We start from the raw sequence: 16,188 nt of genomic DNA on the forward strand, positions 1-16,188 counted from the left end.
AGGACCTGGGTCTTGACTCAGAACCAGAACTTGGGTCTAGGCTAGGACTCGGGACTTGGATCTTGGCAAGGACAGGACGTGGCTACAGGACTGGATGTGGAACTCCTGCACAGGACAGAAATACAAAGCCTTGACTTGGGCAGGAAGAGGTTCTCGGACGTGGCTTGGACTGGATGAGGTTCTCGGACGTGGCTTGCACTGGATGAGGTTCTCGGACGTGGCTTGGACTGGACGACGTTCTTGGATGTGGCTTGGACAGGACGAGAGACTCCTGGACAGGACGAGGGAACCCCAGCACAGGACGAGGGAACTCCAGCACCGGGCTGGGCGAGGAATCTCCAGCACAGGACCAGAATCTCTAGCACCGGGCTGGGCGAGGAATCTCCAGCACAGGACGTGGCTCTTGAACTAGATTTGGCTCGGCTTGGTTAGTCTCTTGGGTACGGAGCCGGGACTCCTCCTTGGAGAGCAGGGCCAAGACCCTTCCTAGGATGCAGGGCTGGGACCCTTTCTAGGACACAAGGCCAGGATGACTGCCGAGGACAGTTGCCGAGGGAACTGCCAAAGTAAACTGCTGAGGGACTCCTGGACTGGACGAGAACAAGAAGCCTTGACTTGGACAGGACTGGAACATGGCGCCTGGAACTTGGAACACAGGAACACAGAGCACAGAGCCAGGACCCCTCCTTGGGAACAGGACTGGGGCCGGGACTCTTACATGGAACACGAAACACGAGGACACAAAGAGATAGTTCCAAAGTCAACGATAGGTTGTTCCCTATCTTGACACGACAAGGCTCCAGTCTCTCTCCGGCGGGTTAACTTGACGGGGAATTCTGATGAAGTGGCAGACGAAGGTAGCAGGCGAAGATTCAGAAAGAAGGGGAAGGGAACAGCCCAGCACACAATGAGAATCAGGTGCCTCAATTAAGACACCCAACAGAACAAGGGAGAAAACAGGAAAACCCGGAACAAGGATCGATGGACTGGACTGTGAACCGGAATGCGGATTTCACGGACCGGACCATGACACATCCAGATTATTTATATAAATGACAAGGAGCAATGGTCCTAGAATAGATCCCAAGGAACACCACTGATCACCGACCTCCAGGCAGAATATGCTCCATCTACAGCCACCCTCCGCTTTCTATAGGCAAGCCAATTCTGAATCCACACAGCTGTGCTTCCCTGGATCCTATGCCTCCTGATTTTCCGTATGAGCCTACCATGGATAACCTTAGTAAAGTCCATATACACCACATCATCAGTGTGTTTTGTGACATCCTCAAAAAATTTATTCTTGCTTGTGGGCATGACTTGTCCATCACAAAACCATGTTGACTATTCCTAATCAGACTATACTTCTCTAAATGCTTGTAAGTCCTGTCTCTAAGAAACTTCTCTAATAATTTATCCCCCACTGAAGAAAAACTCACTGGTCTATAAATCCTAGTGTTATCCCTGCTCCCTTTCTTGAACAAGGAGAGTGGATTTGTCATGCTCTAGTTATTTGGTGGTACGACTGTTGCCACTGAGGATGCAATGATTATTGCCAAGGCACAGAAATCTCTTCCCTTGCTTCCTGTAGTAACCTGGGATATATACCGTCTGGCCACAGGGAGCTTATCTATCCTAATATAGTTCAAAATTATGTCCTTTTTCTTAATGTTAACACATTCCAGCATATCAACCTTTTCTACGCTGACTTCACATTCATCAATCTCCTTCTCAGTGGTGGATACCAAAGCAAAGTATTCATTAAGGACCTCCTCTACCTCCTCCAACTCCAAGAACATTTCCTGTTCGATCGCATATTAATCCTACACTCCTTCTAATAATCTCCCTATTCTTCACATTTGTGTAGAATGCCTCAGGCTTTTCCTTATTTCTACTTGCCAAGATCTTTTCATGCCCCCTTCTAGCACTCCTAAGTCAATTCTTCAGCTCTTTCCTGGCCAACTTGTAACTCTCCAGAGTCTTTTCTAATCCTTGCTTCCTAAATCTTAAGTAAGCTTCTTTCATATCTCTTGGCAACTGTTGCTCCTTCACCCTACCATCCTTTCCCTGCCTCAGTGGGACAAACCTATCCAGAATCCCATGCAAGTGCTTCTTAAATCACCTCCACATTTCTGTTGTGCATTTCACTGAATACATCTTTTCCCAATTTATGCTCCAAGTCCCTGACTAGTAGCATCATAATTCCCCTTCCCCCAATTAAATTCTTCCCCATACCATCTGCTCCTGGATATGGCAAAGGATAGGGAGTTGTGGTCACCTTCTCTGAAACTCTCTCCCACTGAGACATCAGACATCTAACATTTGACTTGGTTCATTGCCTACCTCCAGATCCAGTATGGCCTCTCCCCTGGTTAGCCTGACTACATATTGTGTCGGGAATCCTTCCTGGATGCACCTAACAAAATTTCACCCCATCTAAACCTTTTGCATTAAGATGGTGCCATTCAGTATTAGATAAGATAAAGTCACTCATGATGACAACAACTCCATTATTTTTGCATCTTTCCGAAATCTGCCTTCCGATCTGTTGGTCAGTGTGTCCACTGCTGTTGGAGGGTCTATAGAATACTTCCAATAGAGAGATTGCTCGATTGCTCCCTTCCTGTTTCTGACTTCCACCGTCACTGACTCAGTACACGGTCCTTCCATAACGTCTTCCATTTCTGCAATTAGCAACGCAACTCCTCCACTGCTTTGCCTCCCTCCCCGCCCCTTTTGAAACATCTAATACCAAGAGTATCCAGCAGCCATTCCTGCCTTGTGTCAGCCAAGTTCCCCTAATGGCCACAACACTGTTTTCCATTTACTGACCTGTGACCTAAGTTCATCACCCTTGTCCCTGATACCTCTTTCATTCAAATAGACTCATTTTGACCCATCCAACTGACTGCAATTTTGTCCTATCAAGCTGCCTGTTCTTCTTCACAGTCTCTCTACCTACTGCATCTGCCTGTGCACCAACTGCTCCATCCACTGACCTATCACTGGGGTTCCACGCCCCCCCTGTCAAACTAGTTTAAACCCTCCTCAACAGCTCCAGTCAATTCTGCAGCTCCTTTCTGGCCAACTTGTAACTCTCCAGAGTCTTTTCTAATCCTTACAGATCGTGTCTGAGAACTGGACAACTCCGGCAAAGGATACTGATCCCCTCAAGTTTAGCTGTAACTCATCCTTTTTGTACAAGTCATATCAGCCCCAAAAGAGATCGCAATGTTCCGGAAATCTAAATTCCTGCCACCTGCTCCACTACATGTGCCACACATTGATCTACCAGATCAGCCTATTGTTGTCCTCACTGGTGCATGGCACAGGCAGCAATCACAGGCATGCCATGCTGCTTTTCTATCTCATTCCCTAGATATTTTTTCTAGGACCTGATTCTTTTCCTATTTACGTATGTCATTGGTTCCAATATGTACCATGACTTCCAAAGCTGTATATCTGTTATTGAGGGGAACAGCCACAGTGATATTCTCCACTGTCTGCCTGTTCCTTTGCCCTCTTCTGACAGTCACCCAGCTACCTGCCTCCTCCAACCTAAGGGTAACTCTTATCTAGCACCTCCTCACTCTCCCATATGAGCTATAAGTCATCCGGCTCCAGCTCCAGTTCTCAGACACGATCTGTAAGGAGCTACAGCTGTATGCACTTCATGCAGACATCATTATCAGAGAGGCTGGAGGTCTACCAGGTCTCTCACGTCTGGCATGAAAAGCACACCACTCAGCCTGGATCCATTCTCAAATCTCCAGCAAGGCACTAATAGACAAAGAAAGAAACTTGCTTTAGTCTCTGTCTCTCCTTGTCAGAGCCTATTGAGCCAAAGCCTCGAGCTCTGCACTGTAATTCTCTCTACCCGAACAAGGCTGTTCCTACAAAGGCCTTTCCACCTAAACCTCACTTCTGTGTAGAGACTTCCAGCACATCTGTCCCACTATGTTTATTAGCTTGTCCCTTGGTATCCTTTAAAGTTTTACTTGCCATACCACCTTTCTTGTCTTCATCCCTACTCCCTGTTGCCCTACAGCTAAAGTCCCCCTTCCCACTCTAGTTTAAACCCCCACCCCTATTCCCGAATAGTACTAGTAAATCTTCCAGTGTGAATATTGGTTCCCTTCCAGTTCAGTTGCAAAACATTTTGTTTGTACAGGTTCTGCCAACACATGTCGACCATAACTCATCTTCCTGCACCAGCTCCTCAACCATGTATTGAGCTGCACCTTCTATTTCTCACAACTAGCATATGGCCTGAGTAGTAATCCTGACATTGTTCTGCTAACTTAACTTTCTGCCTAAGCCCCTAAAATCCCTTTGCAGGACTTCATCCCTGCTCCTGCCTATGTCTTTGGTATTTATGTGGACAACGACCACTGGCTGCTCATCCTCCTTTCTCAGAATAATAAAATATAAGAGGTCCAGGTACGATCTCAGGAAAGCCATCTCACAAGCGAAGTGGCAATTCCGGATTAAACGTGAATTAATGAAGGATGCTTGACAGCTAATACCTCTTATGAAGTGAAATTAAGCAACACAGTTGACACAAGGTTTCGCTCCCAGATGAGCTCAATGGTTTTTGTGCTCACTTTGAACATCAAAGCTTGGAGGAACCTTCATGAACTCCCACAGCCCCCGATGACCCTGTGATTTCAGACTTTGATTCGAACGTGAGAGCGTCCTTCCAGAGGGTGAACCCATGGAAAGCATTTGGCCCGGATGGGATACCTGGCTGAATCCTAAGGACCTGTGCTGATCAACTAGCGAAGTGTTCACTGAGATCTTTAACCTTTTGCTTCAGCAGTCTGGGGTACACACCTCCTTCAAGCAGGCTTCAGTTATACCGGTGCCTAAGAAGAGTATAGTAACCTGCCTGAATGACCATCATCGAGTAATGCTTACATCCATTCTGATGAAGAGTTTTGACAGGTTTGTAATGAAGTACATCAATCCTGAATGAGATGCTATTTGGAGCTGCTCCAGTTTGATTACCAACAAAGCAGACCCACAGCTGATGCCATTTCATTGGCTCTTTGCTCAACCCTGATTGCCATTCCGGACTGACCCCAGTCAGTTCAGAAATGCAACAACATCTCCTCCACAATCTCCATCAGCACAGGTGCACCATAAGGTGCGTAGCCCCCTGCTCTACTCGCTCTAAACTTATGACTGTGAGGCTAAGCACGGCTCCAGTGCTATACTTAAGTTTGCTGACAACACCACTGTTGTAGGCCAAATCAAAGGTAGTGATGAATCAGCATATTGGAGAAAGATTGAAAATCTGGCTGAGTGGTGCCACACAACAACCTCTCACTCAATATCAACAAGACCAGGGAACTGATTATAGACTTACAGGAGGAGAAAACCAGAGGTCCATTAGCCAATCCTCATTAGGGGATCAAAGTTGGAGAGGGTCAACACCTTAAAATTCCTCGGTGTTGTCATTTACGAGGACCTGTCCTAGTCCCATCAAGAAAGTGCAGTTACCAAGAAATCATGGCAGTGCCTCTACTTCCTTAGAAGTTTGTGAAGATTTGGCATGACATCTAATGCTTTGACAAACTTCTGTAGATGAATGGTGGAGAGTATATTGAATAGTTGCATCGCAACTTGCTTACCATATAACCATATAGCAATTACAGCACGGAAACAGGCCATCTTGGCTCTTCTAGTCCGTGCTGAACACTTACTCTCACCTAGTCCCACTGACCTGCACTCAGCCCATAACCCTCCATTCCTTTCCTGTCCATATAGCTATCCAATTTTACTTTAAGTGACAACATCGAACCTGCCTCAACCACTTCTGCTGGAAGCTCGTTCCACACAGCCGCCACTCTCTGAGTAAAGAAGTTCCCCCTCATGTTACCCCTAAACTTTTGCCCCCTAACTCTCAACTCATGTCCTCTTGTTTGAATCGCCCCTACTCTCAATGGAAAAAGCCTATCCATGTCAACTCTCTCTATCCCCCTCATAATTTTAAATACCTCTATTAAGTTCCCCCTCAGCCTTCTATGCTCCAAAGAATAAAGACCCAACTTGTTCAAACTTTCTCTGTAACTTAGATGCTGAAATCCAGGCAACATTCCAGTAAATCTTCTCTGTACTCTCTCTATTTTGTTGACATCTTTACTATAATTCGGTGACCAGAACAATACTCTTTCCCTTTAGAATGCCATGGGCCCGAATGAGCAATGCTTTTGAATGGAAAATCCTACATTAAGTCGTGGATATGGCACTGTCCATCATGGTAAAGCCCTCCCCACCATCGAACACATCTACCCAGAGCACTGTAGCAGGAAAGCAGCATCCGTCATCAGGGATCCCCACCACCCAGGTCATGCTCTCTTCTTCTTGCTGCGATCAGGAAGAAGTTACAGGAGCCTCAGGACTCACACTAGCAGGTTCAGGAACAGTTATTACCCCTCAACCATCAGGCTCTTTAACCAGAGGAGGTAACTTCACTTGTCTCATCACTGAACTGTTCCCACAGCCGATGGCCTCATTTTCAAGGGCTCTTCATCTCATGTTCTCGATATTTATTGCTTATGTATTTATCATTTTTTAAATTTCTCTTCTGGATTTGCACAGTTTGTTGTCTCTTGCACATTGGTTGTTTGTCTACCCTGTTGGGTGCGGTCTTTCATTGATTCTATTATGGTACTTGGATTTACTGAGTATACCCACAAGAAAATGAATCTCAGGGCTGCATTTGTTGACATATAATAATAGGTTTACATTGAACTTCGAAATTTGAGAATGTCCTGTACCTACTGCAAGACATCCTTGACCCTGGCATTAGGGAGGCAACACTCCCATCTTGGAGTCTCGATTGTGGCCACAGAAATGCCTGTCTGCGCCATATATCTTCGCGTCCCCTTTCACTTTTGCTCTGCCTGACTTCATAATTCCCTTCCTTGCCTGGAGCCACTGATCCTGCTCCTGTCACTGGTCTCTGAAAGGTCATTTCCCCCAACAGTTTCCAAAGGGATATGCCTGTTTTATTGGCGGGAATGGCCACAGAGGCATCCTGCGCTGTCTGCTTGCTTCTCCTGGCGGTCACTCATTCATTTGGACCCTGCCTGCTGAGTTCCTCCAGCATTTCGTGTGTGTTGCTTTGGATTTCCAGCATCTTCAGAATTTCTCATGTTTGTGACAGATTTGTAAAAGCGCTTGACTAACCATATGAAGCTAAAGATCAAGCTGATGACAGAAATTCTGTGCATGCTGCCTATAGAATTTAAGAAACCATTTAACAGAGTCAGTGTCAACTTGGATATGAAGGGACAGAATTCACCTGCTCATGGTAAATAGTTGTTATTCTGACCAGTTGATGGTGTTGTTCTGGACAATTGTTTCTTTTTCTGATATATATTAAAGAGCCTGATAGTGGGATGGACAAAAGTTTTGACACGAATGAGGTGGGACGAATGACCTGTTTCTGTGCTGAATAACTGACTCGTTATTGGAATACAGGGAAACATTTTTAAAGTATGGCAATGCTACAAAACTCGAGGATGTGGTAAACTGCAGGGATGATAAAATTAATTGCAGCAGGCGGTAGATGGGCTAGTAAAATGGGCAGACAAGTGGCAGATGGAATTTAATCAGTAAATGTGGTGTGATACAATTTAGCTGAGAGACAAATTGGTATGACTTTTTTCAATTTATTCTCCGTCATCTCTGGCAACATTCAAACATATTGCTTTTCTCTAATCTTGCCAGATCAAAGGAGGCAATTTAGAGTCAGTCATGTTGTTGGGTCTGGAGATACAGTATGTATTGGCATCTGGATAAGGAGAGCAGATTTCATTCCCTGAAGGACATTAATAAATCAGGTGCAACACACACATAGCAATGGAGGAATGTAGCAGTTCAGGAAGCATCTATGTCAGGAAAGGGGCCAAGAATTAGAATCAGGGATCTACTTTATTCACCATATACATTTACATGTATTATTAATTTGTTGTGGTGTGCTGTTCAGGGCACGACGTACAACAAAAAAAAATCAACAATGATAAAGAATAAAGAATTATATAAAAATAAAGTGTGGATATGAATAAATTGTGTATAAATAGATAAATACCAACATGCATTTACAATGCAAATAGTTTGATAAGTGTTTGAAAGTGTTTACAGTGCAATGCAGTGATGGGGTAATAGATAGAGGGTTTTTTTGGGGAGGGGCGGCTAACTAGAATGATTGAGCAGATTAAGTGCCTGGGGAAGAAACTTTGAAGAAATTATGATGTTCTTCATTCAATAGCCCTATAGTGTTGTTCAGAGGGGAACTTTTGGAAAAGGCAGTTTGCAAGGTGAATAGTGTCCACAATGATTTTCCTTGCTTGCCTGCAGCCAATGACCTTTTCTGCTGATCTGACAGTTCCCTGTAGTTATCGTTAGTGTGAGAGAATGCTACACCAAGCCAGCAGTAATGGCTGATGTGACAATGCTCTCTATGATGGCAGCATAGATTTGCACAGTATACTGTGGGATGCAAAAGTTTGGGCACCCCGGTCAAAATTTCTGTTACTGTGAATAGCTAAGCGAGTAAAAGATGACCTGATTTCCAAAAGGCATGAAGTTAAAGATGACACATTTATTTAATATTTTAAGCAAGATTACTTTTTTATTTCCATCTTTTACAGTTTCAAAATAACGAAAAAGGAAAAGGACCCGAAGCAAAAGTTTGGGCACTCTGCATGGTCAGTACTTAGTAACACCCCCTTTGACAAGTATCACAGCTTGTAAACACTTTCTGTAGCCAGCTAAGAGTCTTTCAATTCTTGTTTGGGGGATTTTCGCCCATTCTTCCTTGCAAAAGGCTTCTAGTTCTGTGAGATTCTTGGGCCGTCTTGCATGCACTGCTCTTCTGAGGTCTATCCACAGATTTTCGCTGATGTTTGGGTCAGGGGACTGTGAGGGCCATGGCAAAACCTTCAGCTTGCGCCTCTTGAGGTAGTCCATTGTGGATCTTGAAGGTCATCCTCTTCATCTTCAGCTTTTTTACAGGCGGTGTGATGTTTGCTTCCAGAATTTGCTGGTATTTAATTGAATTCATTCTTCCCTCTCCCAGTGAAATGTTCCCCGTGCCACTGGCTGCAACACAAGCCCAAAGCATGATCGAGCCACCCCTGTACTTAACAGTTGGAAAGGTATTCTTTTCATGAAATCCTGCACCCTTTTTTCTCCAAACATACCTTTGCTCATTGCGGCCAAGAAGTTCTATTTTAACTTCATCAGTACACAGGACTTGTTTCCAAAATGCATCAGGCTTGTTTAGACGTTCCTTTGCAAACTTCTGATGCAGAATTTTGTGGTGAGGACGCAGTAAAGGTTTTCTTCTGATGACTCTTCCGTGAAGGTCACATTTGTGCAGGTATCGCTGCATAGTAGAGCAGTGCTCCACCACTCCAGAGTCTGCTAAATCTTCCTGAAGGTCTTTTGCAGTCAAACGGGGGTTTTGATTTGCCTTTCTAGCAATCCTACGAGCAGTTCTCTCAGAAAGTTTTCTTGGTCTTTTAGAACTCATCTTGACCCCCACCGTTCCTGTTAACTGCTATTTCTTAATTACATTACGAACTGAGGAAACGGCTACCTGAAAACATTTTGCTATCTTCTTATAGCCTTCTCCTGCTTTGTGGGCATCATTTATTTTAATTTTCAGAGTGCTAGGCAGCTGCTTAGAGGAGCCCATGGCTGCTGATTGTTGGGACAAGGTTTGGCGAGTCAGAGTATTTATAAAGCTTTGAAATTTGCAACACTTGGCCTTTCCTAACGATGATTGTGAACAAGCTGTAGCCCTAACAAGCTAATTAAGGTCTGGTGCTCCTTTCCTTTTTTTCCACTCTAAAATTGTACAAAAGAAAAATAATACACTAATCTTGCTTAAAATGTTGAAAAGAATGTTTCATCTTTAACTTCATGACTTTTGGAGATCAGTTCATCTTCTACTCACTTAACTATTCACAGTAACAGAAATTCTGACCGGAGGTGCCCAAACTTTTGCATGCCACTGTATTCTGGGGAAGATGGAATTTTCCTAACTGCCACATGGGGTCCTGTGAAATAATGATGCCCAGGAACCTCAACGTTGAAACGGTGCTAACTATAGATTTGTTGATGATGAGTGGGTGGGGAAGGGACACATTGCTCCTGAAGGCGATACTCTGTGCACCTCCATGGTTTTGGAATAGGCATGGTTAAGTGCTATTTAATGTATTAAACTCAATTTTTTCCTAATAAGTGCTTTTTATTGAGGAGTGTTCCTCATACACTTCTGATGATAGAATTTTAGATTATTGGTTCCCACTTAGCTAGAAGGGAAGATATTGTGTTTCACGAATCTCTGGGATCAGTTACTTGGGATACAGGCCATTGATACTCTGCTCCTCTCTGCATTAACAAGACTCTTTACTGAGAGTCAGTGTGCTGGGGTACCCTTGTGGTTTGTGTATACTGTGTAGAATCCCACTGAGATCACAGCAAGAGAACCCGTCTGAGATTGAATGATATATTCTCAGGGAAAACCTGATGAATGCTGTTGTTCCGCTAAACAGCTGAGGGTTACAAGTTCTGCTTGATGATTGTGAATCACTTATCCTAAGTTAGCACGTCTCAGAGAATAATCAGAAGTCCTCACTTCCAATCGTGCTGTCAGCTAGTGGGGGATACAAAAAGAACACACTGTTCGTCCCCTACAGCATCAGAAGTCAAAGTCCATGTTTCAGATTGAGGATGCATCCGGTGATGTTCCTCTTCACAGTGTGGTCATGTGTGCCACAAGCTGATCTCTGCAACTTCATTGTTTATGTGCTTCCTGCAGTGAATGTTGCTTTGCTGCTGGGTGATTGCTGAATGAGAATGTAAGGAATGGAAAGGTGAGACCATCTAGCCCTCCTGATCCACCATTCGATAAGATCATGGCTGGTCTTTTACCTCAAAATGATTTCCCAGTAGTAACTCATATTTCTGAATTCATCAAAAAATCTTACCAGTTTCTCTCTCGAATATGTTCTGTGACATTCCCCCTCATGCGGAGAATGCCAAGCAGTTGTCCTCTGAGTGATGAAATTCATTCTCATCTCCCTTCAAAGTGAGAATTTTGAGACTGTGATGCCTCGTTGTATGCACCCCAGACAGAGGTAACGGAACCTTGTTTTACCCTGTCAAGCACGTAAGATTTTTAAAATATCAATGAAATTACTTCTCATTCTTTTGTACTCATGAAATCACAGGACAAATCTGCTTAATCTCTTCTCTTAGGATAATCCATGCTTCACCCAATCCCCGGATTGGATCTGCTGCACGAGGCAATCTTTCCCCTAACAATATTGTTGCCATCTGTGGGCACTGAACTATATTAGCTCTTTGTCCAGAAACTTCATAAGTGTAAAGTTCAACTGCAGGTTCAAATTCCTCCATAGGTTTGTCTTTCCCAATCAATGGAACCTCCCCAAGCTTTAGAACACATCAAAATCTCTTCTTGCTGCAATTCTGTCCCCTTGTACATCTCAATTTCTTTGGCAAAAAGCAAACTATGGAAGAATGCAAAGAGTCACGCAGTATTAAGAAGGCAAGAGGATGGCTGACATCTTGAGTTGAGGGTTGAGAATGAGAGGGAGGTTAAGACGGAGGCTGGTAGATGACAAGGCAAAAATCAGGCAGACAGGTCCAAGAGGGGGAGTGTAAGGACAGTGGCTGATAGATGATAGATGGACCAGGATGACAGAGGCATAATGGGAAGAAGGAACTGTGAGCGGAAGTGCTGAACAAAGGGAGAGGAAATCTGGATGAATTGGTGGGGGGAGGGAAAAGAATATAGGGGATGTGGGTTGGCTGGGATTGGAAAATTCAATGTTCAGGCCATTGAATTATAGACTACCCAAGTGTAATTGAAGGTGTTGTTCTAGTTTGTGTTTGGCCTCACCACGGCAATGGAGAAAGCCAAGGATGGACAGGTTGGTGTGGAAAGTGGAGTTGAAATGATATGCTCAAGACAGCAGTTGTAGACAGAGTGCAAGTGATTTGTAAATGGTGCCTAGCATACATTTGGTTTATTAATGTAGATGAGGCCAAGTCACAAGCACTGGATGCTTGCAACGTGAAGGAGGTGCATGTAAATTTCTGCCTGACCTAGAAGGTCTTTTTAGGTCCCTAGATGCTGGAGGAAGTGGAGTGGGGGGGGGGGGGGGGAAACAAGTGATACGCCTCCTACAGTTGCAGAGAAAGTGCCTGGAGATAGGGAGGGGTGGGTGGGAAAGGATGAGTCGATCAGGGAGACACAGAGTGAGTGGTCACAGTGGTAAACCCAAAAGGGGGGAATGAGGGAAATGTGACTAGTGGCAGGATGTTGTTGGAACTGGTGGAAAGGGCGAAGGTTAAAGTGCTGAATGCAGAGGCTTCTAGAGTGCAAGACAAAGAAGATCAAGGGAACTCAATTTCTTTTATCCCTAGGGAAGGACTGGGTGGAGGCAATAAGAGCAGATGCCTGTGGTTGATTTAAGCCTTCAAGAAAAGATCAAGATGAAGATTGATTGTATATAGTTCGCACAGGAAGTTCAGCATTATATGCAAGGCAGATATCATGGATTCTTACATGTGCACAGATGGCTCAAAGGATCTAGTGACAAGTGTTTCAAGTGTTTCCGTTTCTGTTTCCAAGTTCCAGGTGAAGGTTTTCAAGTTTAAGGAAAACTTATCAGACAAAGTATCAGTATTCACATCTGAGACGGTTGCTATCGTTTGAGCTTTGGAATGGGTCCAATAAATACACCCTGATTATGTACTTCTCTGCTCTGATTCGTTGTTGGTGTTGACACCTATTAAAACAGGCATTTCAAATTGTAGGCCAGACATTCGTCCTGAGATTGCGCAGCCTCTGTTGAGGCCTCGCGGTCTAGGCTTGTGTATTGAGGGGATGGTGGGAACTCATCTAGGAGAGGGTTATAAAAGGAGGGAAGAGGTTATACTTACATGTTTACGTGTTGGACATATTAGGCTGAATAATTCCTTGTTTGGAATTAATATGCATGATACTGGCATTTGCAGGAAACTCACTTATCAAGAAATGTGCATCTTATACTATTTGAATGCAGTTCCCATGAGGTGCAAAAGCAGCGTATAATTGCTAAAATGAGATCTTTGGGCCATACACAGTTCAGCATGGAAGGTTTATAAGGATATCACGGCCATTGTAATGTATATAGGTTCATGTCTGACTTTCTGAAAGGCATTTTACTTTTTGATATTATTTGTTATTTTTGTCGGGGGAGAAAAATATTTTTATTTTTAGTGGGTGTTCTGCCTTTTTACTCCACACTTTACTTCAATAGGTGGCAGTAATGTCCCTTATGTTGGTCCGTCAACTGCCAGTGAACTTACAAAAATAGTTCAGTTGTTGTTCAGACCAAACATCAGAACGAGGAAGAAATGTGATTTGAATGACTTTGGAACGCTGTGGAATAATTGCTGGTGTCAGACAGGGCAGTTTGGGTATCTCAGAAACTGCTGACCTCCTGGAATTTTCACACACAAAAGTCTAGAGTGTACAGAGAATTGTGCAAAGAGCAAAAAAAAAAATCCAGTGAACAGCAGTTCTTTGGGCAGGAAAAAAGCCTCGTTTATGAGAGAAGTCAGAGGAGAATGGCCAAATTGGTTCAAGCTGACGGGAAGGTGACAGTAATTCAAATGACATGTTACAACGATGGTGTGCAAAAGAGCATCTCTGAATGCACAGAACGTCAAACCTTGAAGTGGATGGGCTACAGGAGAAGAAGACCATGAGTATACGCTCAGTAGCCACTTTATCAGATACAGGAGGCACCTAATAAAGTGGTCACTGAGTGCATATCCTGTCCCTTAGAGTACCTTCTAGTAATTTACCCATGACTCTCCAGCCCATAATTTCCAGGCTTAAGCAATGGAACAACATCTCTGTGGAACTTACTTATTAATGAAGAGGAAGCAGAACTATATTAATATTGCTGTTATGTAGCTTGCTCTTTGTGTCCCCCTTGTGTTTGCTACTAGAACTTATTTCTGCACGTGTTTTTGTTTCCACAGCGTGTCAGTGAAAAAGTTGGTGGTGCAGAGGGAACCAAGCTTGATGATGACTTCAAAGAAATGGAAAAGGTAAATGCTGCACCTTTCCTTCTGAAAAATTTACCTCATTACAGAATTCCAATCAGAAGAAAAGTAGAACTTCAAAAGCAATTTGGAGAAGGTTGTGGACAGTAGTTACTTACATGAAAATAATTAGGGTGAGTTAGAAAAGAGCAGAACGATTAAGGAAATAAGCTGTATTAAGGACTGAGGCAATATTTATGAGAATTGAAAGAAGTTAAAACTAAAAGTGTTTTGTCAAAGTACAGAGCTGGGGGAAAAATGATGAAAAAAACAGGTAGACTATCTCGAAGAGCATGTGAGGTTATGGTGGTCCGTTGCCTTGATAAGGCAAATGCAAGAGCAGCATCCTGTTGACTCAAACACTTGCTCCCACACAGCTGAAGCCCGTACTGGTTTGCCTCAATACATTTGGAAAAAAGGGCTACCATAGCTGGAAGATTCGGTGAACCATTGTTACTGATAGTACTGAGTTGTGTACTCAGTTATGGAATGTTGTGGAGTGGAGGAAAGCTGGTCAGTGTCCTTGCCAACATGTTCACTGCTCCTTCCATATCATTCCTTTGTCACTTCTGCACAAGCTGCAGCTGGCATGGTCACGGTCTGATTTTCACTACCATCTGCCCATGGCAGCCGAGTATAAGCCTTGTCACTCCGCTACATGAATCACTTCCTAGTATCAGGGCTCCTTGTTATGGATTCTCAAAACACCAAGCTAAAAGTGAAAACATAAACGGAAAGAAATTTGAGCTGTTACTGAGACTAAAGAATTGGGGAGAAAATGCGATTTACATTTGCACATTGGAGGGAATGAAGAGCAAATGTGATTTAACTGAGGTACTTGAGAAATGGAGATGGTTCCAAATAGAAGAGTGTGATCTGAAAGAATAAATTTGTCAGCAGTGGGAACAGATGGCCTGGGATAAAGTCAGCGAGCCAAATTGTAAGCCTCAGGGAGCGAGGTTAATGAGGAAATATTAATCAGAGGGGAGTGCCCATTTCAGCTCAAATAAAGGGTTGTCACCAATGTAGGTGGTTTGATTACACACATTATTTTGAATATAATTACTCTTAAACTTTCTATTTAGCCTCTTCATTTGCTGCTTTGTATGGCTTAAAAAGAAGAGCCAATACTGGGAGAAGTTCCTTTATTTGCCAACTTGTTATGTCTTCTTGTCACTTGTACTCGTTTCTTGTTGGTGGATTGTGTGTTTGTGCTCTGGAAATAATGTCCCTGTTTCTTTCTTCCATGTTCCTGAATTAGAAAAAAAATATAAATAATGTTCCTTCCAACATTGTCCAAAATCCTTCAATGGTGTTGGCATTGGCTGCTGCTTTATAGATTCTCTCTCCCTCCCTTCCTCCCGCCTCTCTCTCTCTCTCACACACTCACTCTGTCTGTCTCTCTCTTGCTCGCTCTCTCTTTCTCCCCCTCCCCCTTCCTCTCTCTCTCTTTCTTCCCCCCCTCTAACTCACTCTCTCTTTCACTCTTTCTCCCCCTCTCTCTCCCTCCCCCCATCTCTCTGTCACACTCTCACATTCTCTCTCTCACACTCTCACATTCTCTCTCTCTCTGTCTCACTTTCTTCCCTCTCTCTCTCTCTCTCTCTGTCTCACTTTCTCCCACCGCTCTCTCTCTTTCTCCCTCTCTCTCCCTCCCCCTCTCTCTCTCACACACACTCTCTCTCTGTCTCACTTTCTCCCTCTCTCTCCCTCCCCCTCTCTTTCTCACACACACTCTCTCTCTCTGTCTCACTTTCTCCCTCTCTCTCCCTCCCCCTCTCTTTCTCACACACACTCTCTCTCTCTGTCTCACTCTCTCCCCCTCACTCACTCTCTCTCTCACTTTCTCCCCTTCCCCCTCTCTCTCCCTCCCTCTCTCTCCCTCACTCTCTCTCTCTCTCTCTCTTTCTCTTTCTCTCTCACACATACACATACTGATTTTTTATTCTCCTCAGTCACACATTGTAAGTTTGAAATTCTATCACATAACAGCGTTTACTGTATAGTTGAATTTCATTGGAAAGCATGCACACCACCATGTAATCTTTA

At 43.9% G+C, this 16,188-nt stretch overlaps 1 protein-coding gene across 1 annotated transcript in view; it reads left to right on the forward strand.

Annotated features, from left to right (window-relative positions):
• Positions 1–16,188, forward strand: part of LOC134346289 (endophilin-A1-like) — a 187,918-nt gene that overhangs the window by 122,688 nt on the left and 49,042 nt on the right. The window contains exon 2 of the mRNA XM_063047638.1: positions 14,077–14,145. Coding sequence (XP_062903708.1) covers positions 14,077–14,145 — 69 coding nt within the window. The remainder of the gene's footprint in view (positions 1–14,076; positions 14,146–16,188) is intronic.

Source organism: Mobula hypostoma, chromosome 5 (assembly GCF_963921235.1).
Source record: "Mobula hypostoma chromosome 5, sMobHyp1.1, whole genome shotgun sequence".
Lineage (NCBI taxonomy): Eukaryota > Metazoa > Chordata > Chondrichthyes > Myliobatiformes > Myliobatidae > Mobula > Mobula hypostoma.